This window comes from Rhineura floridana, chromosome 7 (genome assembly GCF_030035675.1).
Source record: "Rhineura floridana isolate rRhiFlo1 chromosome 7, rRhiFlo1.hap2, whole genome shotgun sequence".
NCBI lineage: Eukaryota > Metazoa > Chordata > Lepidosauria > Squamata > Rhineuridae > Rhineura > Rhineura floridana.
This window is the reverse complement of record NC_084486.1, coordinates 146,092,050-146,119,335: the sequence shown is the minus strand read 5'-3', so window position 1 is coordinate 146,119,335 and position 27,286 is coordinate 146,092,050. Positions and strand designations below refer to the sequence as shown.

The window sequence follows — 27,286 nt, the reverse complement described above, 5'->3', positions numbered from 1 at the left end:
CCCCAGCATGTGTGAGCGTGCGTGCACACAGCTCCCCCATGCCCCCACCTACCTGTCTCCTGTCTTTTACCATTGCCCTTAGGGAAACCACAGCCCCCATCTTCATTAAGGGGATGAAGCCTCCGCCACCATCTTTGTTGATGGCACATGTGCGTGCTATGCGTGCGCATCTCTGCCATCAACTAAGATGGCGGCAGTGGTTTCAGTACCTTAGGGAAGCTGCGGCCGCCATCTTCATTAAGGGCAATGCTAAAAGGCAGGAGACAGGTAGGTGGGGCAAGGGCAAGGCGGACAGGTGGAAGCTCCTGCCCTGCAATCCGCGGGTGGTGCCGTGGATTGTGGAAGGGGAGTGGGAGCCCTCAGGGGCTCCTGTAGCTCCAGGGCCTTCGGGCCAGTGCCCCACCTGGCCGCCCTTTAGAACCGGCCCTGCCAGCTGGGGAGGACTAGCCTCAGAGGAAGGCAATGGTAAACTCCCTCTGAATGCTGCTTACCAGGAAATCCCTATTCATAGGGTCACCATAAATCAGGATCGACTTGAAGGCAGTCCATGTCCATTTTCAAACTCTTGCCTGTGTACATACAGTAGAAGCCAGCCATCTTGTTCTCGGATACATGGAGGGGACGGGCTTCTTTTTCCCAAGCTGCACAACCAGGAAAAAAAGTCGAACACCAACTTGTCTTTATCAGAGAAAATGCTGCTCTTTCCAATTGTTCTGAAGCTGTACAGAAAAGAAGAGGGGAAAAACTTTTAAAAGCCAGGAAAGATGTGGAGGAAACCAATGGGAAGGAAGAAGCTCTGATGGGACGGGAGAAGCAGGGCAGGTGGGTGGCATTGTTCCATCTACTTCAGTATTGTCTACACCAACTGGCAGCAGTTCCCTGGTGTTTCAGGCAGGGAATATTTCCAGCCCTACCTGGGGATGCTAGAGATTGAATCTCAAACCAGGTGCTCTGCTACTAAGCTGCAATCCTTCCCTAAAATGAGAGGGGGGGGGCTTGCAGTCCCTGAACTGCATGTTGCCCCCTGTGCTCTAAACAGGCACACAGAGGATTGTGCTGAAAGGAGGGGAGTCTTCCTGTAGGCTCATTTAGTCATTTTAAAGGGTAATACTGTTATTTGAGAAATCTGTCATGAGACAGGATGAACATCGGGGGGGGGGGGAGATAAGTTGGATGACTCAAGTGGGTTGAGTTGGGAGCGCTACCATTTTTTGGGGGGTGTACCAGCATGTTAAAAAAAGAGAGGAAACTTCCCTATTCTAAAACTTCTTGTTTTTTAAATGGAAGTTCTCTTCTCAGCCATTTGAAAGCCTGCTTTTAAAAAATAAATAAATCATAAAGCAAATTGCTGCTGTAAGGGGAGCTATGCATCCACTCGCCCCACCATGGTTACGTATCCTTGACCATTGTCACTCCCTGGTTTTTAAACCTGGAGCAGAAAGCTGCCTCTTTGTTTTCAAGGGGGTGGATTGGTTTTTCTTCCCTTTCTTCCACCCTTGAGGACTAGAAGCTTGTATTTATCAAAATGGCATATTCTGTGATCTGCAGTGCTGTTGCTGCAACAAGGACTCCCTACCTCTTTTTAGTTACTACTTGAGCCTGACTGCTTGTTAAGAAAAGTGAGTTGGCTGCAGAGTTCCATGGACATGATGGCGTTTTCAGCAGAAGCAGCTATGGCAATGCATCTTGCCTCACTATGTTCCTTCTCCTGAGTTCAAAGTTCTGTTGAACCTGGTTGAGTTCTGCAGGCTAGCAACCCACTCCTATGCGTGAGAGTGAGTCCCGCCCAATGAGATCAAACTTAACTTGGAAATGCATTTAATTATTTTGTATTTATACGTTCATTAAATGTATACTATCATCATCATTTATTATTTGCCCTTCACCCAAAGGTCCCAGGGCAGGTTATAACAATTTTATAATACAGCATTAAAAACACTTAAAAACAACCTAAAATCACACAATAGGGTGGTTCCTAAAAATATACACGTCTTATCAAAGGTATAAGGGTAAAGCGGTGCGCCTTCCTCCAAAGGAGCCCAGCCCAGCTGCCCAGGGCAGCAAACGCATTAGTAATATTTTTTTAAAATGTAAAACTATTGAAGATATCTAAAACATGCAGAACAACCACTTATTCTTGCAGATAAGAATTTCAAGGTTGCCAGGAAAAGTATCTGTCAACCATCATCACACGCCTGGGTGAACAGTAGGGTTGCCAGGGTCAGGGCCTGAGAATGATTCTGTATCTTTAAGAGAAGAGGAAATTCAGCCAAGTGCAGGTGTTCTTGCAACCCTGTAATGGGAAAAACCACAAGGTGGAATTCTCCCTTCTCCCTGCACAACTTACAGAAGTCCTCTTGGTTGCCAGGCCCAGCCTCCAAGAGGTCTGTATCTTTAAAAGTTGTGCAAGGGGGAAGGGAGGATTTCACCTTGTGGTTTTTCCCATTACAGGGTTGAAAGAACACCTGCACTTGGCTGAATTTTCTCTTCTCTTAAAGATACAGAATCATTCTCAGGCCCTGACCCTGGCAACCCTAATCTAGCTCTGTATTTTTGTTCCCAACAGCAACCAGGTAGATGGTGATGCCTCTCAGAAGCTCACAAATGTGAAGCAAAGACAGCCACCTTCCATTGTTTTGACCCCGGCATCTGGTATTCTGGGGCATATGGTGCATTGGCGGTTCCAGTTAGCTATCATGGATAATCCTCAGTAGGGCTGTCCTCCATCGACTTGTCTTAGGCTGCAATCCAACACATGCCCAGAGCTTGGAAAAGTTACTTTTTTGAACTACAACTCCCATCAGCCCCAGCCAGCATGGCCACTGGATTGGGCTGATGGGAGTTGTAGTTCAAAAAAGTAACTTTTCCAAGCTCTGCACATGCCTACTCAAAAGTAAGCTCTATTGGGTTCAATAGGACTTACTGTCAGGTAAGTGTATATTAGATTGCAGCCTTAATCTGTTAAGAAAAGAACAACCAAGGTACAGCAGCCTTCATCACATCTGGCAGCAATGAACTGAGGAACTGGTCTCAGCACAGCGGCAGAGCATCTGCTGTACAGGTAAGAGGTCACATTCCTGGTACGGCTGGAAAAGATTCTCTGCCTAAAGCCCTGGAAAACCACTGTCAGGCAGACTAAATGATCCTGCTCTAGATGGACCAATATAAGGCAGCTTCCTACGTAATTCCATACGCTTATCATGTGTTGTGGTTGTGGTGCCCAGGACCTGGGATGCCAGCAATTCTCTGGATGGCAGGGAGGAGCTGGGAGCCTGCATCTGGATGTTTTAGTGAGTGCCTGCTTTTGTTCCTGTATATTTTGGACAGATGGATCCAATCTGGCAGGGCTGAGGGCTGGCTGTGTTGCCGCAGCAGTAGGGCTCCTTCACAAAACTCTGCACTTCATGGGGCAGCAGCAGCAGCTGTGCTGAATGCATCCTAGAGGCACAGGACATTGTCAAGTCATCTGGTTTTCCTGGGAAAGGATTAATTCAGCTCCAAAATGTCAAGGTGTTGCTGGGGTGTAGCGGCTTCTGCTGGAGCAGTTCTCTTCTTTCTGCTGCCTGCAGTTCTTTGGATGCTGCAAAATGTAGAGCAAGAGGTGGGTGAAGGCTTGATTTAATCCTTGACAGAGGATTAGGGTGGCTGTGGCTGTACTTGGGTCCGAGGAGCTGGGAGATTTAGGGGTGGGGATGCCTTCACTGTTAGATGGGAGTAGCATTCAACAGAGAGGAAACATTTTTCTTGGAAGGGGAGGGAGACGAAATGATACCAGTTCCTCTTGAGTTCACAGTGGAGGGATGAGCCCCTTGCAAAGGGGACTGGTCAAAGGGAGCATTTTTGCAGTGCAATCCTATGCGGGTGTACTATTCAGGAGGAAGGCCCATTGAGTGCAGTGAGACTTACTCCCAGGTGAGTTCACATAGGGCTGCATCCTTAAGCTCCTTCTTCCCCATCCCCCCCCCCAGCTTCCCACAAACCTTTCCTTTTCCTTGACAGTAGATCTGGCCCAAATCTGCTGGAGATGGAGAGGTCCCAAATTGTGGCTGAGGAATTTTCCCACAGGGCAGGCAGCCAGAAAGATCGGTGTTTACATAGCATGAGGTTAAACAAAGTAGATCATGTGTGTGTGTTAGGGATGAGTGAGAAATTATATTCAGTTTGCATCTCAAGCCAAATCTATCAAATTCAAACTTTCCATAATATGAGAACCAAAACACAGCCATCCTTCAAAATTTGCACTTATCTGAATTTTGTGATGAAGTTCTTCAACCAATGTTTACAAAAATGCCTATGTTAGGGGAAAGTATGCGTAAAAATGAATATATGAGTGAAAATAACATACAAAAATGCATGACATAACACGAAACTGCTTGCAAAAATGTTTACATCAGTCAATACTGCCAGTAAAATCTGTTTATTAAGAGAAACGCACACTACAATGCTGGTGAATTTTCATGAAGTTTTTTTTTTTAAATGTAGATTGCTGCAGAAATGTGGAGAACTGGATTTAAGATTAGAAAAATGAGACATTGAGAGATCTGAAATTGATAGATCTTTCCATCCCGTGTGTGGGTGTGTGTGTGTGCGTGTGTGTGTGCGTGTGTAAAAAATCCTAGTTTAAGATTAGAATGGGACATTCTGGTGGAATGGCTCAAAAGATAGCTGAATTGACTCCCATCATCATCATTATCATCACAAATGTCCTTGCTTTCTTGTAGGGGGAAGGACCAGCCCAGTCTGCCGTAGTGGCTTCTGTCCCTTGGCAATCTGACAAAGTCTTGGCCAGGAGGAGGCGCTATGCAATCAGCCCTCTAGGTTACAAATGGGACCATGTGAATCTGACCTACAAGTGAGCATGTTTATCTGGGGAGGGGGACAGAAAGCCTGGTTTTTACAGGCTTGCTAAATAAAATGTCATAGAGCAAGGTGTTTTTTTATTAGATTGCTATGGTGGTGTTTTATTCTACTGAGTCTCGGGATGGGGCAGAAATTCAGTTCAATTTGCATTTAAAGGCAAACCTATCTAATTTGCACTTTCCAAATCAATGTGACAACTGAAACATAGCCATCCTTTGCAATCTGCACTTATTTGAATTTTGTGATGCAATTCTCCAACTAAACAATGTTTACAGAAATGCATATACTGTATTGTATTGGAGAAAGTGTACATAAAAAAGAATATATTGTTGTGCGCCTCCCCCAATCTCCGAGCGGTGAGATTTTGGGGGTCCCTGCACTCCTCCAGGGTTTGGTTTCCTTTGGGAAGAAGGTCAGCGGAGACTGCGGTGTCTTTATGAAATATGGTTTATTTATTTACACACATTCAACCTGAGCTCAAGGATGGAGGGGTTCAAGGCATCAGCAGTCCAATATCCATCTGGGTTGCAGGAGGCACCCCAAAGGCCATGGTGCAGAGAGCCAGTCTCTCTGCCTGCCTTCCAGTACCCAGCAATTCTCTAGATGCACTAAAACTACAAGCACAACTTCTGCTAGCTGCCAGGAGTGGGGGGAAGGCTCTCCTGCAGAGTTTCAATGACAAAAGGGTCTCCCTGGCCCATTCACCATTGCTAGGCAACTGATCGGCCCATTATCTTACCTGGCCAATCTATTTGGTTAACAAAAGACTCATTTGACCAGCAGAGAATTCCTCATTCCAAGGCACAGGATTCCAAATCAGAGGCTGGAAAGGGGACCCACAGGGATCATTCATCCCAACCCCATGCTCATAACACTATTCATGAAGATAACATACAAAATGCATTATATTCGGGAAAATTATTTGTGAAATTGTGCACATTACTCAAAACTTCATACAAACATGTTTATTAGGAAATATTTGCAGTAAAACACTGAAGAATTTTCATTTTTTTAAACCACACATTGTTACAGAAATGGGGAGAACTGAATTTAAGACTGGGAAAAGGAAAAATTGAGAGAACTGAAATGGACAGGTCCTTCCATCCCTACTACTGACTTTCATATTTTCTCTCTCTGCTTGACCAATAGGACTAAGCGCCTGTGTGCTGAGGGTGTGTATGTTTGATATTGCCAGAGGTCTTCAAGCTGAGGCTTGACAGCTATGTCTTGGCAATGCTCCAGCTCTGGGGCTGCTCCAGACAAGCTCTTTATCAATCATTCACCCTGATTTGCTCACACAAAGGTTATGCACAGGTTATATGATGCCTGCTCTCTGTTGAACATTTGTATTGATTTGTTTGCAGGGAGGTTAAACAACAATGGGCACGCATCCTGATTTGATTTTATGGAGGTTATGCAATCGTTTACCCCACACTTTTTATTGCGTTTCCCTGTCAGTTTCCTAACTGCAAAAAGTCCATTTTTATTTTTTATATTTAAAAAAGTGGATTTGCTGCACCAGAGCATTTTAATCCACTGTAGTTGCACAAATATAAATTTCTGGTATGCAACTGAATCTCTCCCACAAAAAAAAGTGACAGTCTGGAGATGAGCTGATGCACTGAGCAGTGAGCTGGTGGTGGTGATGAACATGGTCTACAAGACATCCCCCCCCCCAATTCTATGATTCTGGGAGACCATTTCCACATCAATTTGTCTAAGAATCCTCACATATGTGCCACGGGCCCTCTGAGCATTGCACAGTTTTCTGGGGAGATGCCCTCAAGTATATATATTTATTCATCTACATATTTACAATCCACCCTTTCACAAGAACATATCAAGGTGGAATGCAACATACTAAAAATAAAATCAGGAACAAGAACCATAAAAACATCATTAAGACCGTCAAACATCAATATATACTGATTGATTAGCAACAGAAAGTTCAGACTGGAAAGACCTATCTGAACAATAGTGTTTTTAAAAGATGTCTGAAAGATGAGAGAGATGGTTCTTGCCAAATCACTACTGGGAGGGAGTTCCACAAAGTAAGGCCTTCCACTACGATAGGCTCCATCCCTGGTGAAGGCAGACCAAACCTCAGGGGAGTGGCAAACCACCAAAAGTACCATCAGAAGATCTCAGGGACTGAGGTGGAGAATAAGTAATCAGCACAGGGCTGTGTAGTGCAGAAGGCCATTACTGATGGGCAAGTTCTCTTCCAGAGAAGCTTATTTTCTTTTACTGAACCCCCTGGTAAAGGGCCCCAAGGTTCCCTGACCTGGTCTGAAAACCACTGTGTTCAGACATTACTCCATCCTACGAGATTTCCATTGAATCTGGCTATTAGGTGCAGCAACTCTAGATGTTGCCATTGGCATATCTGGCTAGATTCATGGTTTGCATATTGCACCTCCTCTCTACAACACCCCTGGTGGAAGAACCTGACAGTGAAATAATCAAAAGGTCCCAAATTTGCCACAGCTGATCATGTCCCTGGCTCTGCCGCCGCTGCTGCTGCTGACTTCCTCTCTGTACCTCTCTCTGGCTTCAGGATCGTGCAGTTCCCCAGCACCCTCAACAAGGTGGACACCGAGCGAGCCATTGTGAGTGCCTTCCGCATGTGGAGCAATGTTTCACCACTCACCTTCCAGCGCTTGGCCCCTACTCAGCCGGCAGACATCACTATAGGTAGGAGCTGCCAGGAAGAGCGACAGTAGCTTCTTGTAACCTGTACAACAACACTGTGAAGCAGGACAATTACATATTGAGGTGGGGGGGGTTGAGGCTGAGAGAGCAAACACAATTTGCCTACAGCCACCTGAGTTTAAGGCACAGGTGAGATCTTCCAGAGTCACCGTTTAGCACTACGGGGCACTAGAGAAGCTCTCTGTAGTTGCCATGGGTTGCACTGTGCCAGCCATCCTTGCCATGAAACAGTTCCGTTGGGTGCCAGAAGGCTGAAAACTATAAAGAAAACCAACCTTGCATTGTGACCAGAAGCTCTGTTTTTGCAGGATTGTAGTGCCGATGCTCCCAGGGTCCCTTGCAAGGACCTGACCCTGGGTTGGCACTAAGGCTAGCCCCTCAGCGTCCCCACTGCATGCAGACTTCTCTCAAAATGCCTGTTGCCACCACTTACTGATTTACAGTCATTCAAATTTCTAGGGAAAAGTTAAGCTTTTGCTTCCAGACACAGTTTTGACAAGCAGGTAAGAACATTAAAAAGGGCCTGGCCTCTGGATGAGGTCAGAGGCCCATCTAATCCACTACCCTGTTCTCACAGTGGCCAACTAGATGTCCATGGGAAGCCCACAGCCAGGACCTGAGTGCAACATCTGTGCCCTCCCCACTTGAGATTCCCAGGAACTGCATACTGCCTCCAACAGTGGAGGGAGATCCCAGAGGGGGTGCAATTTTCTCACTTCCACAATCTGTTTCTGTGTATCACATCCATACATGCAGGGTGACTGTAGTGGCACCATTTTGATTTTTGTTCCAGAGGGGGGAGGGGGAGAGAGAGAGATGCCTTTGGCTCTTCTGCACCACCACCCCTTGCTACTGTTTTAACATCTCTTCCAAACGACTTCTGGCATAACCCGGAGAACGGAGGAGGGACTTCCATTGGCAGATATATTACATCTGGACTAGCTGGAGAAACTTCAAAGGAGCTTGACAAGGTTGAAAAAGGCAGCGGGGAGAGGGAATGTAAGGCTGCAGGGGGGGGGATATTTTTAGCTTGGAGGGAAAAAAATCCAGGAAGGAAATCTTAGACCGTGTGGGTGATTTTTATTTAAATAGAGGAGGCTGGAAGAGGATGACTCAAAAGTGTCTTGTGTTTTCTGAGGGGGATTTGGTGAAGGATAGATAAATATCTGATGTAAGAGAAGTTGGGGATTCTTGGTAGCCAGGTTTTATTTCAAGGAAATGGTTAGCAAGGGTAGCCAACGTGATGCCCTCCAGAGATTGCAGACGATAACGCCCATCGTCCCTGGTCATTGGCTGTGTTGGCTGAACATGTAAATGTAAATGCACTGCCTTCAAGTCGATTCCGACTTATGGTGACCCTATGAATAGGGTTTTCATGGTAAGTGGTATTCAGAGGGGGTTTACCATTGCCTTCCTCTGAGGCTGAGAATCAGTGACTGGCCTAAGGTCACCCAGTGAATTTCATGGCTGTGTAGGGATTCGAACCCTGGTCTCCCAGGTCATAGTCCAGCATTTTAACCACTACACCACACTGGCTCTCTCTAGAAAATGTGCATAAAATGCATATATTAGTGAAAATAACATACAAAAATGTATTATATTAGAATAAATTGCTTGCAAAAATATGTGTATTTGTTAAAACAAAAACGTGTTCTCTTAGGAGAAGTTCATACTAAAATTCTGATGAATTTTCATGAGGATTTTTTAAAAAATCATGCAGAAAAGTGGAGAACTGAGTTTAAGATTGGGTTAAAAATGGAGACAAGTGAAACTGACAGATTTATCCATCCCTAGTGATGGGTACTGATACAAACCCTTTATTTTAGCTAAAATAAGAGCCCTGGGCCTGTTCTCCTTCCCGTTTTGACTCTTCATGGTGCTTCTCCCTTCCTGCACCTTCCTCAGAGCCACTTTATTATGGACTAGTTCTCAGTGAGGTGGGGCAACCTGTTTCTGGGTTATAATAATAATAATAAATAATAAATTTTATTTTTAAGTCGCCTATCTGGCCGCGACAACGGCCACTCTAGGCGACGTACATAAAAAGATAAAAGGATAAAAATACAACATTTAACCAGAACAACAGTCAATGAAAATCTAAAACCGCCCATCTATACTGCTAACCCTAGTCCACCCCAGCAATCCTGTATGCCTGCCTGAATAGCCAGGTCTTTAAGGCTTGGCGGAAGCCTACCAGGGAGGGGGCATGGCAAAGATCATAAGGCAGGGAGTTCCAGAGGGTGGGGGCCACAATTGAAAATGCCCTCTCTCTGGTCTGCACCAGCCTAGCTGTTTTAACTGGTGGGACCGAGAGAAGGTCTTGCATGGCTGATCTTGTCAGGCGGCATATTTGGTGATGTTGGAGGCACTCCTTCAGATAAACTGGTCCGAAACCGTAAAGGGCTTTAAAGGTTAACACCAACACCTTATACCACTTCAGTTTGCTGGTGGTGGTGGGGAATCACAGGATTGAATGCTCTTTCAACAACAGCCACCACCAAAGTTCCCGTGCATAGAAAATACAACTTATCAAAGAGATTACTCTTCTCCCTGACACACTAACTTTCTGTGTGGAGGGAACTGTTTTTGTATGGACAAACATTTGCTTCTATGTGTCTCCACCTGCAGTCTAAAGTGATACAACCCAGAGACATGTTGACCCCCTCAATGAGAACAAGGCTTCTGAATGTCTTGTTATTTGCTTGGATCCTGAGCATGACTGTAGAACAGGGCATAGATCTCCTTTATCTCGTCATAATTGTGGGGTTGGTATATCTACATAAGAGCCTAAAAAGAGCCTGGCTGCTAGATCAGGCCAGTGGTCCATCTAGTCCAGCATCCTGTTCTCAACCAGATGCTCGCGGGAAGCCTGCAAGGAGCATCTGAGCACAAGAGAGCTCCCCTCTCCTCCAGCAATTTCCAGCAACAGATTTCCAGAAGCATACTCCCTTCAATTGTGGTATCTGAGTATCATCATGAAGGAAAAAAAAGGCTTCGGAAGTCAGCCAAGTCATCTTCACATGTTGTTCACATATATTATATTTCTTCCATGAACCCAGACACAGATGCCCAATCACAGACTATCAATCAACACAAGCCCAAGCAAAATCTTGTCAGCTTCATGGATTTGGTCTGTTCCATCAAGGCCTCTCTGCTAGCAGGCAGAGAATTGGCTTTGACCTGCGGGAGAGCCAGGTTCAACTCTCCGTTCACCCCTGCAGCTCACTGGACGGCCTCGGATCAGCTTAGGCCAACCTGGCGCTCTCCAGGTGTTTGGGACTAGTTTCCATCAGCCCTAGCCAGAACTAGAGTCCCAAAACATCTGTAGGGTATCAGGTTGGCGAAGGCTGCTTAGGTTCGCTTTCTCTGCCTTTCTTATCCTGCAGAATTGTTGGCCTAACTCTGTGCACTGACATTGCTGCAAGAGCGAATGCTAGCAGTAATGAAGCCCTCTGTCTTCTTGGCTGCTCTCGAGCAGGTTTCTACACATTCAACCACACCGACTGCTGGTTCTCTCCCATGCATCCTTGCTTCGACGGGCTCAATGGGGAGCTGGCGCACGCTTTCCTCCCTCCCCGTGGTGAGATCCACTTCGATAACCATGAATTTTGGATCCTGGGCCGCTCCCGCTTCAGTTGGAAGCAAGGTACTTTAGATGCAGTAGTGCCTATATATTTTGTCAAGAATTAAAAAAGGGGGGGATGGTTTTAGCTAGGGGTGGGGACCTTAGGCCCTGCATGCCTCTCTGTCTGGTAACTGGTGTCTCCCCAGGCTACACCTCCTCACTGCCAATCTCTACAAATCTCCCTGGCCTTGGTCAGGTTGGCCCATGCTGACTGTATTGGGGGGAGGTGTCTGGGAGCTCACTCTCCATGATCCACAGGGTCAGGAGCCAACGCTGCCATTGATCGCGGAATGGGAGCGCTACCCTCCCACCCTAAGGAGTGGGCCACAGGAGCCCTTGCCAGGGCCCAACCTTGCCACCCATTGGTGCCAGCCCTGCCTACAGATACATAATTACAGGCTTGGAAGGATTCCAAAGAGATCACCTAGACCAACCCTTCTAATCCTATAACAATATTTTGTTAATTTTTTTACTTGTATTGTACATATTTTGGAAACACACCCCGTCTGAGATCTTCATATGCCCTCCTGGCTGAGAAACATTGCTTGGAGCTTTCCACACAGGATTCTCATTGGAGGCGGCCAGAGGGATGTTGGGTGATGGTGACAGAGACTTCCTAGTCCTTGTGTTTGTCTTGCATTCTCTCTTTCACAGGTGTCTGGTTGAATGACCTTGTGCAAGTAGCAGCTCATGAGATTGGCCATGCCCTGGGCCTCTGGCACTCCCGGGATGTCCATGCCCTCATGCATCCCAATGCCACCTACAGCAGGACATGGCGCATTGGCCAGGATGATGTCTGGGCCATTCAGCAGCTGTACGGTGAGTACGTACAGCTGTACATAGCAGGCACTTCCCAAACCAGTAAGCTCCAACATCTGATGCCAGCAGCCTCCCTGTTCAGCTTGGGAGGACCCCCTGCTACTGGGCCATTTGCCTTCGTGGAGACTGTCATCCCTTTCTTCTTGGAGCCAAATATATTTAACCAGCAGGCATCCAATCTTGCAAATGTCTGGTGTTTGTTCATGCCAGGGTTAGTCTGTTACATCCTTCTCCAATCTGGTGCCCTCTAGATGTTTTGGACTACAACTCCCATCAGCCTCAGCCAACATGATCAGCATGGGTCTGATGAAAGTTGGGATCCAAAACACCTGCAGGGCAACATGTAGACAGAGGGAAGGCTAGTCAACTGCATGATTTGTTCCAGAGCTGCTCTGGATCCTTTGAAATCGAAGGACATATCTAGCAAGGGCTAGTGCTTCTTGGGAGAATGCATGCATTTGCTTGTTTGCCACATTCATGTCTCAGCTTTCCTCCAGAAAGTTCAAGGTGCGGTACAGGGGAGCTTCCCCTTCTTAGCCTTACAACAACCTTGTGAGGTAGGTTAAGCTGGGGCTATAGGGAGCGACTGGCTTAGGGTCACTCAGTGGGCTTCATGGATGAGTAGGGATTTGAACTCAAACTCTCTTCCATTTTAGTCCTACACTCTAACCACTACACCACTCTAGCTCTGGGAAGGGCATTGCAAAGTGAATGGCAGGTGAAAACTGTTGGGGTTGTATTCAGCCAAGGAAGAGACAAAGGCAAAGAGGTGAGTGACCTAGAGTAACCCCAGGAGGCTGTCTGTTCTGAGTCACCATGTGTTGACCATATGCTTAGCTGTTCTGAGTCACCGTGTGATCATCTGGTTACTGGAAAGGCTGAAGGGCTCCAGAGTAGCCTGAGTGGAAGGGGTGTGTCCTGATTGGTGTTGATTGAAGGGGCGTGGCCTGATTGGTGTTGATTGAAGGGGCATGGCCTGATAACTGCTGAAGGCAGCCATCAGCAGCTGTGCATGCTGGGAGATTCATTCTGTTTCCTGACTCCTAACTGAGCAGAGCAGAGGAAACTGCCTCAGCTGGTCTAGGAGACATACAAGGAAGCCAGCTCTCAGAGAGCGAGCAAACAGGGAGAGCTAACAGGAGTTCCGCAGGGGAGGACAAGGGAGAGGTCGCTAACAAAAAAATTATTGTAGCGTGCATCATATACCAGTGGGATATTAACCATGTTAACCTTCAAACACAGGACAAAGCACAGGCCATTCCAATACAAGCAGAAAGATAGAAACAAAAGATAATCGACTGTGGATGGAAAGGACATTCCATTGGTGGTGACCTGCAAGGTGTGTGCAATGTTTGTTTTCTGGCCTGAGAACAATATGGTGTCCATGTGCAACATGTGCCAGCTGGTTGCACTGTTGGAACAAAACGTAAGAGGCCTGGAGTGGTGGGTGACCACACTCAAGTGTATAAGAGAAGACAAAGTCTTCTTAGACAGAACGCTGGAGCGACAACAGCAAAGAGAAGTACAGGAGGTGGACGAACAACAGTGAGATGAAGCAGAAGAGGAGAGTATTGAGGAGAGGAACAATGAAGTGGAGGAAATTCCATGGAAAAGGGTGACAGGAGCAGAACAATTAGGAGACACTCAACACCGGTGAAACTGTGGAACCACTGTCAGGTAATTGAGGATGAGAATGGAAGACAAGCTGTAGATGAAGAACTACAGAAGACCCTGTGAACAGTGAGCAAGAGACTGAAGGTCAGTCAAGCAGAGGAAATGAAACCACACTCTACAACAAGAAAAGAAGAGTAGTTAGTGGTGGGAGACTTCCTACTTGTGGGATTGTAACCCCAAGTATGTTGAGAAGACCCATGGACTCACCAGGTATGCTGTCTCCCTGGAAAATGGACTAGAGACGTGACTGAAGGGTTGCCATCGCTCATCAAGCCCACCAACAGGTATCCCTTTCTCCTCATCCATGTGGGAACAAATGATACTGCCAAACAGAGCTATGAAGAAATCACATTAGACTTTGAAGCTCGAGGAGGGAAACTCAAGGACTTTGGGGCCCAGATAGTTTTCTCATCCATCCTTCCAGTACTTAGAAGAGGAGTAGAAAGGGAAAGAAAAATATTCCAGGTGAATGACAAAGGTGGTGCTGATGCGAGACATTTGGATTCTGGGACCGTGGGCTACACTTCCTGGAAGATGGACTGCTGGCAAGTGGTGGGTTGCACCTCATAAGGACCTTGAAGAATGTGTTTGGTCACAGCATGGATAATTTCACCAGGAGGGCTTTAAACTGAATCCTAAGGAGGAGCGAGACATAAACTTGGAGGTAACGGTTGACGAAGGTGTTATGCGCTGTCCCTAGTGTTATGGATTTTTGGCCCTTGTGAGCTCTCTAGTGTCATATAAGGCATGTAATAATAGTTGATGTAGAGGTGTGTAGATTTCTCCATAGTAAGCACAAGCTGTTTATATTAAGCTTTTTGTCTTTCTCTCCCTCATTTCTGGGAAGCCAGCCAGCGTGCTCCCTATTCATGTGAACACCAGATAAGCGACCAGGAAACCTGCCAATTATGATGGTAGATATCATGGCTACTAGCCATGATGGCTGTGCTCTGCCACCCTAGTCAGAGGCAGCATGCTTCTGAAAACCAGTTGCCGGAAGCCTCAGGAGGGGAGAGTGTTCTTGCACTCGGGTCCTGCTTGTGGGCTTCCCCCAGGCACCTGGTTGGCCACTGTGAGAACAGGATGCTGGACTAGATGGGCCACTGGCCTGATCCAGCAGGCTCTTCTTATGTTCTTATGTTCTTATGTTCTTGCCACTGTGTCTTTAGCAGCACACTGGCTTTATAGCCCAGTCCAGACAACAAGAGTGTCCAGAAAGGGGCACCAACCTTGAGCTAGTTGGCCTTGAGTTAGTTAAGTCCAGTGTCTGATCAAGGCTCCCCATCAAGGAGTAACCTCCAGAAGAATACACAGTCAGCATACACAATCCGTTTAAGATCTACAGATGGGATCGTTAGATAATAAAGAGCTATAGAAGACCGACAGACCAAGATACTTTTACCAATGCTTTATGCCTGGTCAGAAGAATGTTGCTCTGCGTGTTTATGATCCACACACAAGAGCGAGATAAGTCCATTACTTATTTTCCTGATACCTCCCAAGACCCAAGAATTCTTGGCTGCGGTCTCTAACCATTAAACCCTCCTATTCAGACTGCTGTTGGAAACGTTCAAGCTTAGGTGAGCTAACGTCTGTAGCATAAGTACTCTAAATAACCAGCAGACAAAGGGGAGAAAGTAAGAACTCTTGCTCCTGTGCATCTGTGAGAAAGCGGGCCAGTCTTGCTGATTACAAAGGCTTATGCACAGTAACAGGAACTGAGAGAACAGCTCAAATGGAGCCCAATAATAGTCTTCATAGAAATGTTGGAAGGAACTCATGCCATAAATCACATTGCCACCACACCAATGAAGACTCGTGACACATATATGGAGTAATGTTATATTTATTACAATATAACACATAATCAATTGAATCCAAATCAGCCAATCATTATATATCAAATAGTTTGGGCAGGTGAGGCGCCACCTATCTGGGAGGGTATAGACCCTCCAATACAGAGGCAACTCAGTCACATCGGACTGTAACTCCCCAGTCAAGGATTTGGGAAAAGTTATCCCTCCTTGCTATTGGAGTCAGGTATGCGGTTCCAACCCCCGCATCCTAGCCCTGCCGTACAAGCGTTCACCCTGATGTGCAAGCTGGTCCCAGGTGGACACTCCCTAGATCCACACAGACATTACACCCTGAAGTTTCCCTAGGGAGTACCCTTTACCAAAATGCCTCATCCTCCTTACTTTTAACCCCCATTACCTCACCTGCCCGAATTCCACGCCACAAGAGGGGATCAGCTGAAGCTTGGTCCCCTCAACCCAAAGAAAACAAAGGCCCCAAACCCAACCTAAAATCCTCCAATAAAAGTCACATCCGCGCTCCGAGAGATGGATGTCATCATCTCAAAACAAACGCGGTGAGTGAAACCTAATCTTAACATGAGGAATATAGGCCCCGTCCAGGGACAAAACCAAGTCCCTAACCCTTTTGTTCACCCACTTCCTGGCCTTATTGATCCTGTTGGGGTGCTGCGCCCCCCTCCAAACTCTCCTCACCAGCGTGTCCGATCATACAAGAATAAGATCAGGACATGACTGTATGAGGCTAGTGAAATTCGGAGTGACTTTGAGAAGCATATCCATACCCGGCCGCTTCACCAAGTCATTCCCTCCAAATACACCAGCAAAGCATGAGGCTGAGCGGCCGAAGCCATAACATGGCACACCAAAGGCATTAATGCATGCCACGCATACCCCTCTGAGCCTCCCAGCTAACTGTCGCCCGAGCAGAAAGCAGCAGCTGTGTTCCGGTGGGAGAAGAGAAGGCCCTCCAATGTGCCCAAATTGAATTGAATGGCCACAGAGGACGACCCTCGCAGGAACTGGCAGGCTCCGTACACCTAAAGGAAACAGAAACAACAGAACGCGAGTATCCATACCTAATATACGACTTAAAAGTGGGAGAATGCCACCTTCCGATCGCCTGGATCCAATCAACGCTCATGCTCACGAGGGCCGCGGCCGCGGCCGCCCCATTCCGAGAGGAATGCAGCCCATGGACTCCAGCATCGCCACCAGTGGCCAACAAGGCCCACCGAACAACGGCCTGAAATTGAAACTGAGTCAGGGCAGAACCATCCGCATGTACAAGAGATAACGCTTGCCCGCTGGCCTGATGGACAGAAATAGACACACTGCAGTGGCTGGGCAGAGTTCAGGAGCCTGGCAAACGCACAAAGAAATAACACTGCCACGGCCCTTTCGATCAGTCTTAGGGACTCGTAGGGAAAACCTGACTACGTGAGCACCTAATGTGCAATTGCCAAAGCATAAGGCTCGGTAGGACACATCGCGCTCCAAGAATGCTAAAACTTCACTAGGGCGAAAAGCACCATAGAACATCATCAGAGTTACTGTGGCGAACAGGTGTGACTCATACTGAGATGAGTACATTGACCTAATTAAATGCAGGATCTGGAGGAGAACATCGGGCGTGATTGGCCTCCTCCGATCAGCAGCCCTGTGAGCGGAACGCGACCAACCCAGAAGGACGTTTCTGACCCTATTTATTTATTTATTTATTTATTTTATTACATTTTTAAACCGCCCTATAGCAATAAGCTCCCAGGGCGGTGTACAGCATAATAAAACAGGTTAAAATACAAGTGGATGTAAATACAATACACAATAAAACATAATTAAAAAATTTTCAAATTTAAATTCAAATTTTTAAATTTTTAAAATGCCTGGGCAAAGAGGTAGGTCTTTACCTGGCGCCGAAAAGATAACAGAGATGGTGCCAGGCGTATCTCGTCAGGGAGGGTGTTCCATAATTCGGGGGCCACCACTGAGAAGGCCCTGGCTCTAGTCATCGTTCTCTGTGCCTCCCTATGTGTTGGGACACGGAGAAGGGCCTTCGACGTCGAGTGCAGCGACCGGGTAGGTACATAGCGGGAGAGGCGTTCCGCCAGGTATCGCGGTCCGATGCCGTTAAGGGCTTTATAGGTAAGAACCAACACTTTGAATCTGGCCCGGAAACATATTGGTAGCCAGTGCAGCTGGGCCAGGACAGGTGTTATATGATCAAATTTTTTAGTCCCAGTAAGAACTCTGGCCGCAGCATTCTGCACCAGCTGAAGTTTCCGAACCGTCTTCAAAGGTAACCCTACGTAGAGTGCGTTACAGTAGTCCAATCTAGAGGTTACCAGAGCATGGATAACTGTGGCGAGGTTCTCCCTCTCCAGATAGGGTCGTAGTTGGGCTACCAGCCGAAGCTCGTAGAATGCGTTCCGTGCCACCGAGGCTACTTGAGCCTCCAGTGACAGGAGCGGATCTAATAAGACCCCCAAACTATGGACCTGCTCCTTTAGGGGGAGTGTAACCCCATCTAGGGCAGGTCGGACATCAACCATCTGGGCAGAGAGCCCCCCCACCAACAGCATCTCAGTCTTGTCAGGATTGAGTCTCAGTTTATTAGCTCTCATCCAGTCCATTATCGCGGCCAGGCAGCGGTTTAGTACATCAACAGCCTCACCTGAAGAAGATGAAAAGGAGGAATAGAGCTGCGTATCATCAGCATATTGCTGGAAACACACTCCAAATCTCCTAATGACCTCGGCCAGCGGCTTCATATAGATATTAAAGAGCATGGGGGACAGAACTGAGCCCTGCGGGACCCCATATTGGAGTACCCAGGGCCTCGAGTAATGCTCCCCAAGCACCACCTTCTGAAGACGGTTCTCGAGGTAGGAGTACAGCCACTGCCAAGCAGTGCCTCCAACTCCTAAGTCCGCAAGACGTCCCAGAAGGATACCATGGTCGATGGTATCAAAAGCCGCTGAGAGATCAAGGAGAACCAACAGAGTTACACTCCCCCTGTCTTTCTCCCGACAGAGGTCATCATACAGGGCGACCAAGGCTGCTTCTGTACCAAACCCCGGCCGAAAGCCCAATTGACATGGATCCAGATAATCAGTTTCATCCAAGAGAGCCTGGAGCTGGCAGGCGACCACACGCTCTAAAACCTTGCCCAGGAAGGGAACATTTGCTACCGGTCTATAGTTGTCAAGATTTTCAGGGTCCAAGGAGGGTTTCTTTAGGAGCGGTCTCACCACCGCCTGTTTCAAGCAGGGTGGTACCACTCCCTCTCGTAAAGAGGCATTGATCACCTCCTTGGCCCATCCGGTTGTTCCGTTCCTGCTAGCTTTTATTAGCCATGAGGGGCAAGGATCCAGAGCAGAAGTGGTCGCCCGCACCTGTCCATTAGCGACCCTAATGAGAAAAGGAGTCCAAGATGGGTGAGAATTTCTAAAAATTCTAAAGGCACAATTGCAAACAATTCCATCAAGGAAAAAAGAGGGAAGCCAGCAGAAGAAGCCAGTGTGGCTTCACAAAAAGCTTAGAGATGATCTGAAAATAAAAAAGGACATATATAGGACATGGAAGGAAGGACATAAAGAAGAGTACAGACAGGTAGCACAGAATTGCAGGTATGGCGTCAGGAAGGCTAAAGCTGAGAATGAGCTGAGGTTAGCACAAGATGCCAAAAGCAACAACAAAGTTTTCTTCAGGGACATCTATAGTAAAAGAGAAAAGAAATGGTGGTACAGCTACTCAGTGCGGATGGCAAAATGATAACAGATGACAAAGAAAAGGCAGAGGGGCTCACTTCCTACTTTGGCTCAGTCTTCTCCCAAAAGAGGGTCTGTGACCCTCCTGGCAAACATGAAGTTGAAGGGGCAGAATTGCAGCTTGAGACTGACAGACAAATGGTCAGGGAATACCTAATTATTTTGAACAAGTTCAAATCTCCAGGGCCCGATGAACATCCTAAAGTAGTGAAGGAACTGGCTGAAGAACTCTCAGAACCACTGTCTATTGTCTTTGCAAAATCATGAAATATGGGTGAAGTGCCACATGACTGGAGGGCTCATGTTGTCCCTATCTTCAAAAAGGAGGAACCTGGGAACTACAAATCAGTCATCCTGACATCCATCCCTGGGAAAATTCAAGGGTAGATTTTAAAGCGGTCAGTCTGTAAGCACCTTGAAAACAATGCAGTGATTACTAGAAGTCAACATGGATTTATCAAGAACAAATCCTGCTAGACTAATCTTATCTCATTTTTTGATCGGGTAACCTCCCGGGTGGATTGTGGGAATGATGTCAACATAATATATGTTGACATCTTTATTGTTTACAGTCAATGGCTAGTCATACAAATGCAAGTATTTAAATGCAGAAAGGCAGAAGAATGTCGACATCAACAGAGCTTTTGACAAAACATCCCATTATATTCTGATTAGCAAAGTAGCTAAATATGGGCTGGATGGAACAACTCTTAGGTGGATCCACAGAACTGTATTCCAAGAGTGCTTATCAATGGTTCCTTCTCAAAGTGGGGGAGGTAATGAGCGGGTACAAAAGGGCTCAGTCCTGGGCCCAGTGCTCTTCAACATTTTCATTAATGACTTGGATGAGGAGCTGCAGGGAATGCTTATCAAATTTCCAGATGATACAAAATTGGGAGGAATAGCTAATGCCTTGGAAGACAGAAACAAAATTCAAAGGGATCTTGATAGGCTGGAGCATTGGGCTGAAAACAACAGAATGACATTTACCAGGGATAAGTGCAAAGTTCCAAACCTAGGAAAAAGAAACTAAATGCACAGTTATAAGATGGGGAACATTTGGCTCAGCAATACTACATCTGAGAAAGATCTCGGAGTTGTTGATCACAAGCTGAATATGAGCTAGGAGTGCAATGTGGCAGCAAAAAAGGCAAATAATATTTTAGGTTGCATTAACAGAAGTATAAATCTCATGAAGTACTAGTTCCCTTCTATTTGACACTAGCTAGGCCTCATCTGGAGTACTGCATCCAGTTCTGGACACCGCACTTTAAGAAGGATGGAGACAAACTAGAATGGGATAAAAAGAGGGCAACGAGGATGATCAGGGGATTGGAAACAAAGTCTTATGAGAAGAGGCTGAAAGAACCTCACATGTTTAGCCTAGAGAAGAGAAGACTGAGGGGAGATAGGATAGCACTCAAGTACATGAAAGGTTGTCACATAGAGGAGGGCCGGGATCTCTTCTCGATCGTCCCAGAGTGCAGGACACGGAATAATGGGCTCAAGTTGCAGGAAGACAGATTTCGACTGGACATCAGGAAAAACTTCCTAACTATTAGAGTGGTATGACAGTGGAATCAATTACTTGGGAGGTGGTGGGCTTTCCAACACTGGAGGCCTTCAAGAGGGTATGCTTTAATATGGATTCCTGCATTGAGTAGGAGGTTGGACTCAATGGCCTTATAGGCCCCTTCCAACTCTACTATTCTATGATTGCATGGCTTGGGGGAAGGGTGTCTGAGGAGGGAGGAGCCACTAGAGCAAGGATTTAATTGAATGCTGCCCATCATTTGTATTTTATTTATCACACTTCCTCTAAGGATGGTGATTCCACAGAACCCTGTGAGGTAGGCTAGGCTCTCTTATGATAAGTGGGGATTTGGATTTCAGATTCATTGTTTTCAGCTGTTATTAATATTGTATTTTATATTGTTGTGACCCACCATGGAACCTTCTGGTAAAGGGTGGGTGGGTGGGTGGGTGGTAGTCGTAATTAATAATACATCACCCTGGAATTGAGTATTGTCCTGGAATTGAGGTGAATATAAGGGTGAAGATGTAAATCATGGGGCCATATATGAATAAAATGAAAAATGTGTAGTCTGTGTACAAAACGTTTTAATGTTTACATTTACAAGATAGCTACAGTGACTGTTTATAACAGCAGCAGTTGGTGATAGCATAATCATGATCCTAGATTTGCTATATTAACACCTGCATTAGAAATGGGACAGGAAAGTTTATTCAGTGTGTGCCAAAATAAGAACAGTGAGTTAATCAACACCTGTGAAGTGGGACAGAAAACAAGAATCACAATTCAAGCCATAGTTGATAGAACTGAATTTCTTTATAAATTCTAATCCAGCTGTCAGACTATATAGTCTCTCTCCAGCTTCTCTCTCCAGCTTCAAGTCAGATCTGTTTCAACTACTGCAAAGACAAAGCTGCTTGACACATATCTTCCTTCCCCTCTGCAACTTGCAGGTTGTGTGGATGAAAAGAAGCAGTGCCAACTCTGGGCCCAGCTAGGCTTCTGCAGCCGTCGGCGAGCCTTCATGAAGAGGCACTGCCCCAGAATCTGCAACACCTGTTTTGGTGAGAGTCTGGAGCCCCAAATTGTTCTTGCTCTACAGCAAGTTCTCAAGACGTCATGAATTCTGGTTGCTTCCAGATGATTGGTTTACGGAGTATTCATCCCGATTTGTTTGCCCAAAGTTTGCCGGAAGGTTAGACAGTGTCATCCCTCTCCAGACTGGTGGGGATTTTTTGGCAGATGTATTCTGCAACATGTTGTTGACACAACAATAGTGCATTAGTGGTGGATTTATGTTGGACTGTCTGCACATCATTCCATTTTATTAGCTATTCTCTGATGCTTCCTTAGTGCCATCACATTATTGCTGTTTGGAAGGGCACTCCTGTGCTATGGCGAAACGCAAGTGGGACAAAAATGCCCCCCTAAACGTTTGTGGTACAAAAAGTTACGAAATTTCAGCAGGACATTACAGAAGATGTACTGATTGAAAATGATGCAATATGGCCACCCCATCTGCCAGTATGGCAGGATCATATATGACCACCACCCTGATAGCATAATGAGCACAAATCATTATGAATGCACAATCAAAAGGATGTCTGGATGGGCCAGTTGGCTATTTATTGAGCACTCCTTCTGATTTGTTTGTGGGGGGGTTAGACAACATTGCATCAATCATTCTCCCACACTTTTCAATGCATTTTCCCATCATTCCCACCAGTGCAAAAAATTTGATCTTTTCAGGAAGCAGGGTTGTTGTGCAAGAGCCGCAAATCAACTTTAATTACACAGTCTGAATCTGAATCCCATCCCAAAACAGAGACAGTCTGGAAGTGTCCTCAGAAGCAAAATGGTTTAGTTTTTTTTGCTTTCTTTGCTACTGAGACCTTATTTTCTTTTATCATTGTTGCCAGGCCACCTGATACATCTATTAAATCAAAAGGCAGGGGAATAAGTAAGAAAATAAGTAAAATCACATATCACCACATTTTGGCACATGAGCTGTTGAAATGCCCAGGCAGATTAATCTACGTGGCTAAAAATAAACTTCTTATAGAATTAGTTCAGCTGCAAAAATGTCAAAATTGCTGCACAATCCTTTGTGTGTTTCTTCAGAAGTAAGGCCCACTGTAATCAGGGCTGTGGAGTCGGTATGTCAAACCTTCGACTCCGACTCCTCTATTTTTCTACTGTCTGACTCCTTCATAAATGGCAAATGTATTTTAATGTATTAATATTAATAAATTAATATATTAATTTTATTTTGAAGTATTATTATTATTATTATTAGGAGTCAGTACATTTCTTCCTACTCCGACTCCACCCAAAATTGCTTCCGACTCCGACTCCACCCAAAATTGCTTCCGACTCCACGACTTCGACTCCACAGCCCTGACTGTAATTTAAAGGGCTTATCTCCTAAATTCTTAGGACTGCAGCCGTGGTGGGCGTCCAGTCTTCCTTACCCCCTCTGTAGCATTTTAAAAATTCCTCCTCCTATTTGCACTAGTGCAGGTGTGGGGAACCTTTGGCCTTCCAGATGTTTCTGAACTACAACTCCCATTAGCCCCAGCAAGCACAGTCAGTGGCAAGGGATGATAGAGGTTGCAGTTCAGCAACTTCTGGAAGGCCAAAGGTGCCCCACACGTGCACTAAGGGAACGGAAATAAGAACACAGGGTTGTACTCAGTTAAGTACTCAGAGCAGACTCGCTGAAATTAATGAGCCTAAGTTAGTCATATCTATTTACTTCAGTAGGTCCACCCTCAGTAGAACTAGCATTGAATACCACCCACTGGCTGCCATACTGACATCCCTTTTCACCTTTTCCAAGGGTGCGTCAGAGGAATGAAAGGACTTTGGATTTGGTGCATCTGTCCCTGGGATGCCTCTTTCTGGCCCTATGGCCCTTGGAGCATCACCTGTGGTATAGTAATGGGTGCTGAGCTTTCTGCCACTGCTTGAAGAGGCCTCTGTCCACAGAGCCCCCTCTTCCACTTGTGGAGAGGGAGCCTGAAGCATCTGACAGCCCCTCCAGCCGTCCTCCCAGGGAGCATAGGGTTGCCCCTCCAATTTGGTTAAAAAGGAAACCAAGTGCATTATTTGCCCAGTGTTGGCCCAGTAGAGCATACATACAGGTATACGTACAGTAAAAGCATTTATGGTAGAGAAGATAATGTGTCCGTGCATGCATGCATGTACATGTGCAAAACTGCAAAAAAATATCTTTTGCCTTCTTCCAAATTCCTTAGATGTTCTAACCCAAAATGAGGTCTTCCAAATTTGCCTCAAAATCTTGTATCATTTGGTGGCTTTATTTATTTAACTTAATTTATTCATTTTTGCAGGAAAAAAGTCTCAGAGCAACTTAAGTGCATTAAGAAGGTTGGGAGTGTAACAGCAGGGATCACTCAGGTTGTAACTCAAGGGTTAATTCTGTTAGTGTTAAAGTCAAGTAGCCACAAAGGGTATGTGTGGAGGTGTTGCTTAGCAACCAGGCAGAATGGCATGATCTTTTCTGAAGTGGCAGGTGCTCTGACTGGCTAGGTACTTCTGAGGGAGTTTTCCCCCTGCATGTTTAATTGAATGTCTCCCTGCTATGTATCAGGCCTGAACTCAGAAAGACAAAACCTCTGTGTTTATTTCTCCTCAATTATACACTGTATTTGTTCAGTTTACCCAGTAAAGTGTTATTCGGATCTTTTCTCTCTGGACTGTATTTGCAAGTGACCCTCTCAACAAAGAATACAAAGATACCGTAAAATAGTCCAAAGCTGCACAGTCATTAACCAAAATTGAGACAATAGTCAAGAAATCAGAAGAAGGCTAGGACTGGGGAGGGCAGCTGTGAGAGAACTAGAAAAGGTCCTCAAATGCAAAGATGTATCACTGAACACCAAAGTCAAGATCATTCAGACCATGGTATTCCCGATCTCTATGTATGGATGTGAAAGTTGGACGGTGAAAAAAGCGGATAAGAGAAAAATCAACTCATTTGAAATGTGTTGGAGGAGAGCTTTGTGCATACCATGGACTGCGAAAAAGACAAATAATTGGGTGTTAGAACAAATTAAACCAGAACTATCAGTAGAAGCTAAAATGAGAAGACCTGATTCACTAGAAAAGACAATAATGCTGGGAAAAACAAAACGGAGGAGAAAAAGAGGAAGGTCAAACAAAACATGGATTGTTTCCATAAAGGAAGCCACAGACCTGAATGTACAAGATCTGAACAGGGTGGTTTACAACAGATGCTATTGGAGGTCACTGATTCATAAGGTGGCCATAAGTCGTGATAATAAAAACTGTTCATCCACCAGCAATCAATAACAAGGAAAATATCCTTCCCTATTTCATATTCTTAGACACTTCTCTCTGCTGCCACTAGTGTGTTATGTGTGGTGAATTTATTTCTGTCCCTTTCTTACAGAGCCCCCTGTTACCGCCGCCACCTCCTCCTCCCTACCTGCTTGGCCTTCCCATGTTCACACCAGATACATCTCCAAAGGCAAAGCTGTCACCTTCCGCTGCGGGCTGAACTCTTCCAGGCCCCGCTGGCAAGTCAGGTGAGAATCCCTAAGGCAAGGGCAGAATGAGCACATTCTCAAGCAGACTATGCAATGCCAGAGAGGTGCGGTCTCCACCACAGTAAATAATGCTTGCCTCCTGACCTGGTTATGGTGCATGGTTCTTTAAGAGTTCTAGGGTAGTGGCAAACCTTGCGCTTCCTCCCATGTAAGTTCAATTCACGGCATCTCCAGGTAGGGCTGAGAGAAACTCCTGCCTGAAACCCCGGGGAGCTGCTGCCAGTCAGTGGAGTCTATACTGAGCTAGATGGACCAACGGGCCTGACTCACTTTAAGGCAGCTTCCAATGTTCTTATGTTCCTACATGCCCCCATGTGCTACAGCAACCCACCCTACGAATCCAATGCTCTCTATTACGGCCAATGGTTCCATCTCAGATGCATGCCCCTGACTACTAGTTGCTAGGAATCGCAGCTGGGGAGAGAGCTCTTGTGCTCAAGTCCTACTTGCAGGCTTCTTCCCAGAGGCATCTGGATGGCCACTGGAAGAACAGGATGTGGGACTAGATGGGCCACTAGCGTGGCCCATCAGCCGGACTCCCCTTCTGTTCTTAAGATGGTGGGCTGGAGTTTAGGAAGGCAAGCAGCCAGAAGGGAAGAGCTGGAAGGGAGATCTAGGAGGGACATTCCCCTTCGCTGCATGCAGACAGCACAGGTCAAAATATGTTCCGAACCCTTTCAAGGAGGGTTTTTTCCCTCTCTCAAGGGCTGCATTTCCATGATGCTGGCAGTGACCTGATCTGAAGCCAAAAGTGGGTGAGGCCCAACACAGAACTGGGGAGCAGGGTACTCTCTCTCTCTCTTTCTGTCACCCCCTTTCCCCTCTTTTTCACTCCTTTGCCACCTGCATAATAGCAGCCTGGGGGCTGCAAGAAATCAGGCTGAGGGCTACATGTGGCTCTTGGGCCACAGGTTGCCCGCCCCTGATTTAAAGTTACATTTGTGGTGCTATCCCTCCCCTGCCAAACCTTATACTGGGATTCTGGTCTTGCTTGCTGTTGCCAGTAGTGGGCATCAGACCTCAATGCTGCCACGTATGGGTAAGTGCCTAAAGAAACAAGATTGAAGAGGCACGTCACTGATAGCTGGCAGAATACTTGTGGGAGGGCATGCTCAAATTTCTCCTGACTCTGGGCAGTAGGGAAGCTTGCTATTCTAGTGTGGGAAACACAGAGGAGCAGATGAGTGCGTTTTGGGGGATGATGCAAGTTGGGGGGGCAAGATAGTCTCTTTCCTCTGACCCATACCCTCTCCCCACTTGCAGCTGGTATAAAGATGGGGAGCCGCTCTCCCACTCCCTCCCAGGCTTTGATTTGCTTCCCAGCCAAGATCTGCGAGTCGTTGCCACCGAGTTCAGCGAAGGACGGTATGCCTGCTTGATCCGCCGTGGCAGCAGGACTCTCCGGGCTCATTCTTGGCAGATAAAGATCAAAGCTGGAAATCCCTTGCCCCCCATGATGGGCAAACTGGGGAGAGCATGAACAGGTGCAACATTGTACGAGATGTGTTTAGAGCCCCATCTGGCACCTCGTGGGGCACTGCCTGCTTGGGCCAGGTGTGGCGTCAGTCAGTCAGTCGTTGCAACCTCTGGACACACCTGTTCCATCGCCAGAGATTCTGGTTTGGGAGGCCCTGTGGGGACCCAATGTGTCCAGATTTTGGCACAATACTTGGATGATGTGGTGCTTGTCTTCTGAACCTCCTGGGCCTTTGCCCAATCCCATACAGACGCTACACGTTGAGTGTGTATTACCCATTAACCACAACAGTTTTCAGTGCCAAAGGAACTTGGCCTCCCTCTTGAGCTTTGCCCAGCCTCATCCAAAGCAGGAATGGAGGACGCATTTGTTTCAGTTTGCATTTATAGGCAAACGTACCTAATTTACA

General features: G+C 46.4%; 1 protein-coding gene across 1 annotated transcript; it reads left to right on the top strand.

Moving 5' to 3' along the window:
* The first annotated feature begins 1,765 nt into the window (after positions 1-1,765).
* LOC133389717 (matrix metalloproteinase-23-like) lies at positions 1,766-26,882 on the top strand. Its single transcript, XM_061637743.1, has 9 exons — positions 1,766-1,775; positions 2,967-3,061; positions 4,722-4,852; positions 7,418-7,554; positions 11,051-11,218; positions 11,852-12,016; positions 21,762-21,872; positions 25,244-25,379; positions 26,664-26,882. Exons 1-9 carry the CDS (start codon positions 1,766-1,768, stop codon positions 26,878-26,880), a joined length of 1,170 nt encoding a protein of 389 aa, XP_061493727.1. The 3' UTR covers positions 26,881-26,882.
* The last annotated feature ends 404 nt before the right edge of the window (positions 26,883-27,286 follow it).

Coding starts and splice junctions, on each gene's coding strand:
- LOC133389717 (XM_061637743.1), top strand. Junction 12,017..21,761: donor GGCCATTCAGCAGCTGTACG/GTGAGTACGTAC, acceptor TGCAACTTGCAG/GTTGTGTGGATGAAAAGAAG. Junction 25,380..26,663: donor AGGCCCCGCTGGCAAGTCAG/GTGAGAATCCCT, acceptor CCCCACTTGCAG/CTGGTATAAAGATGGGGAGC.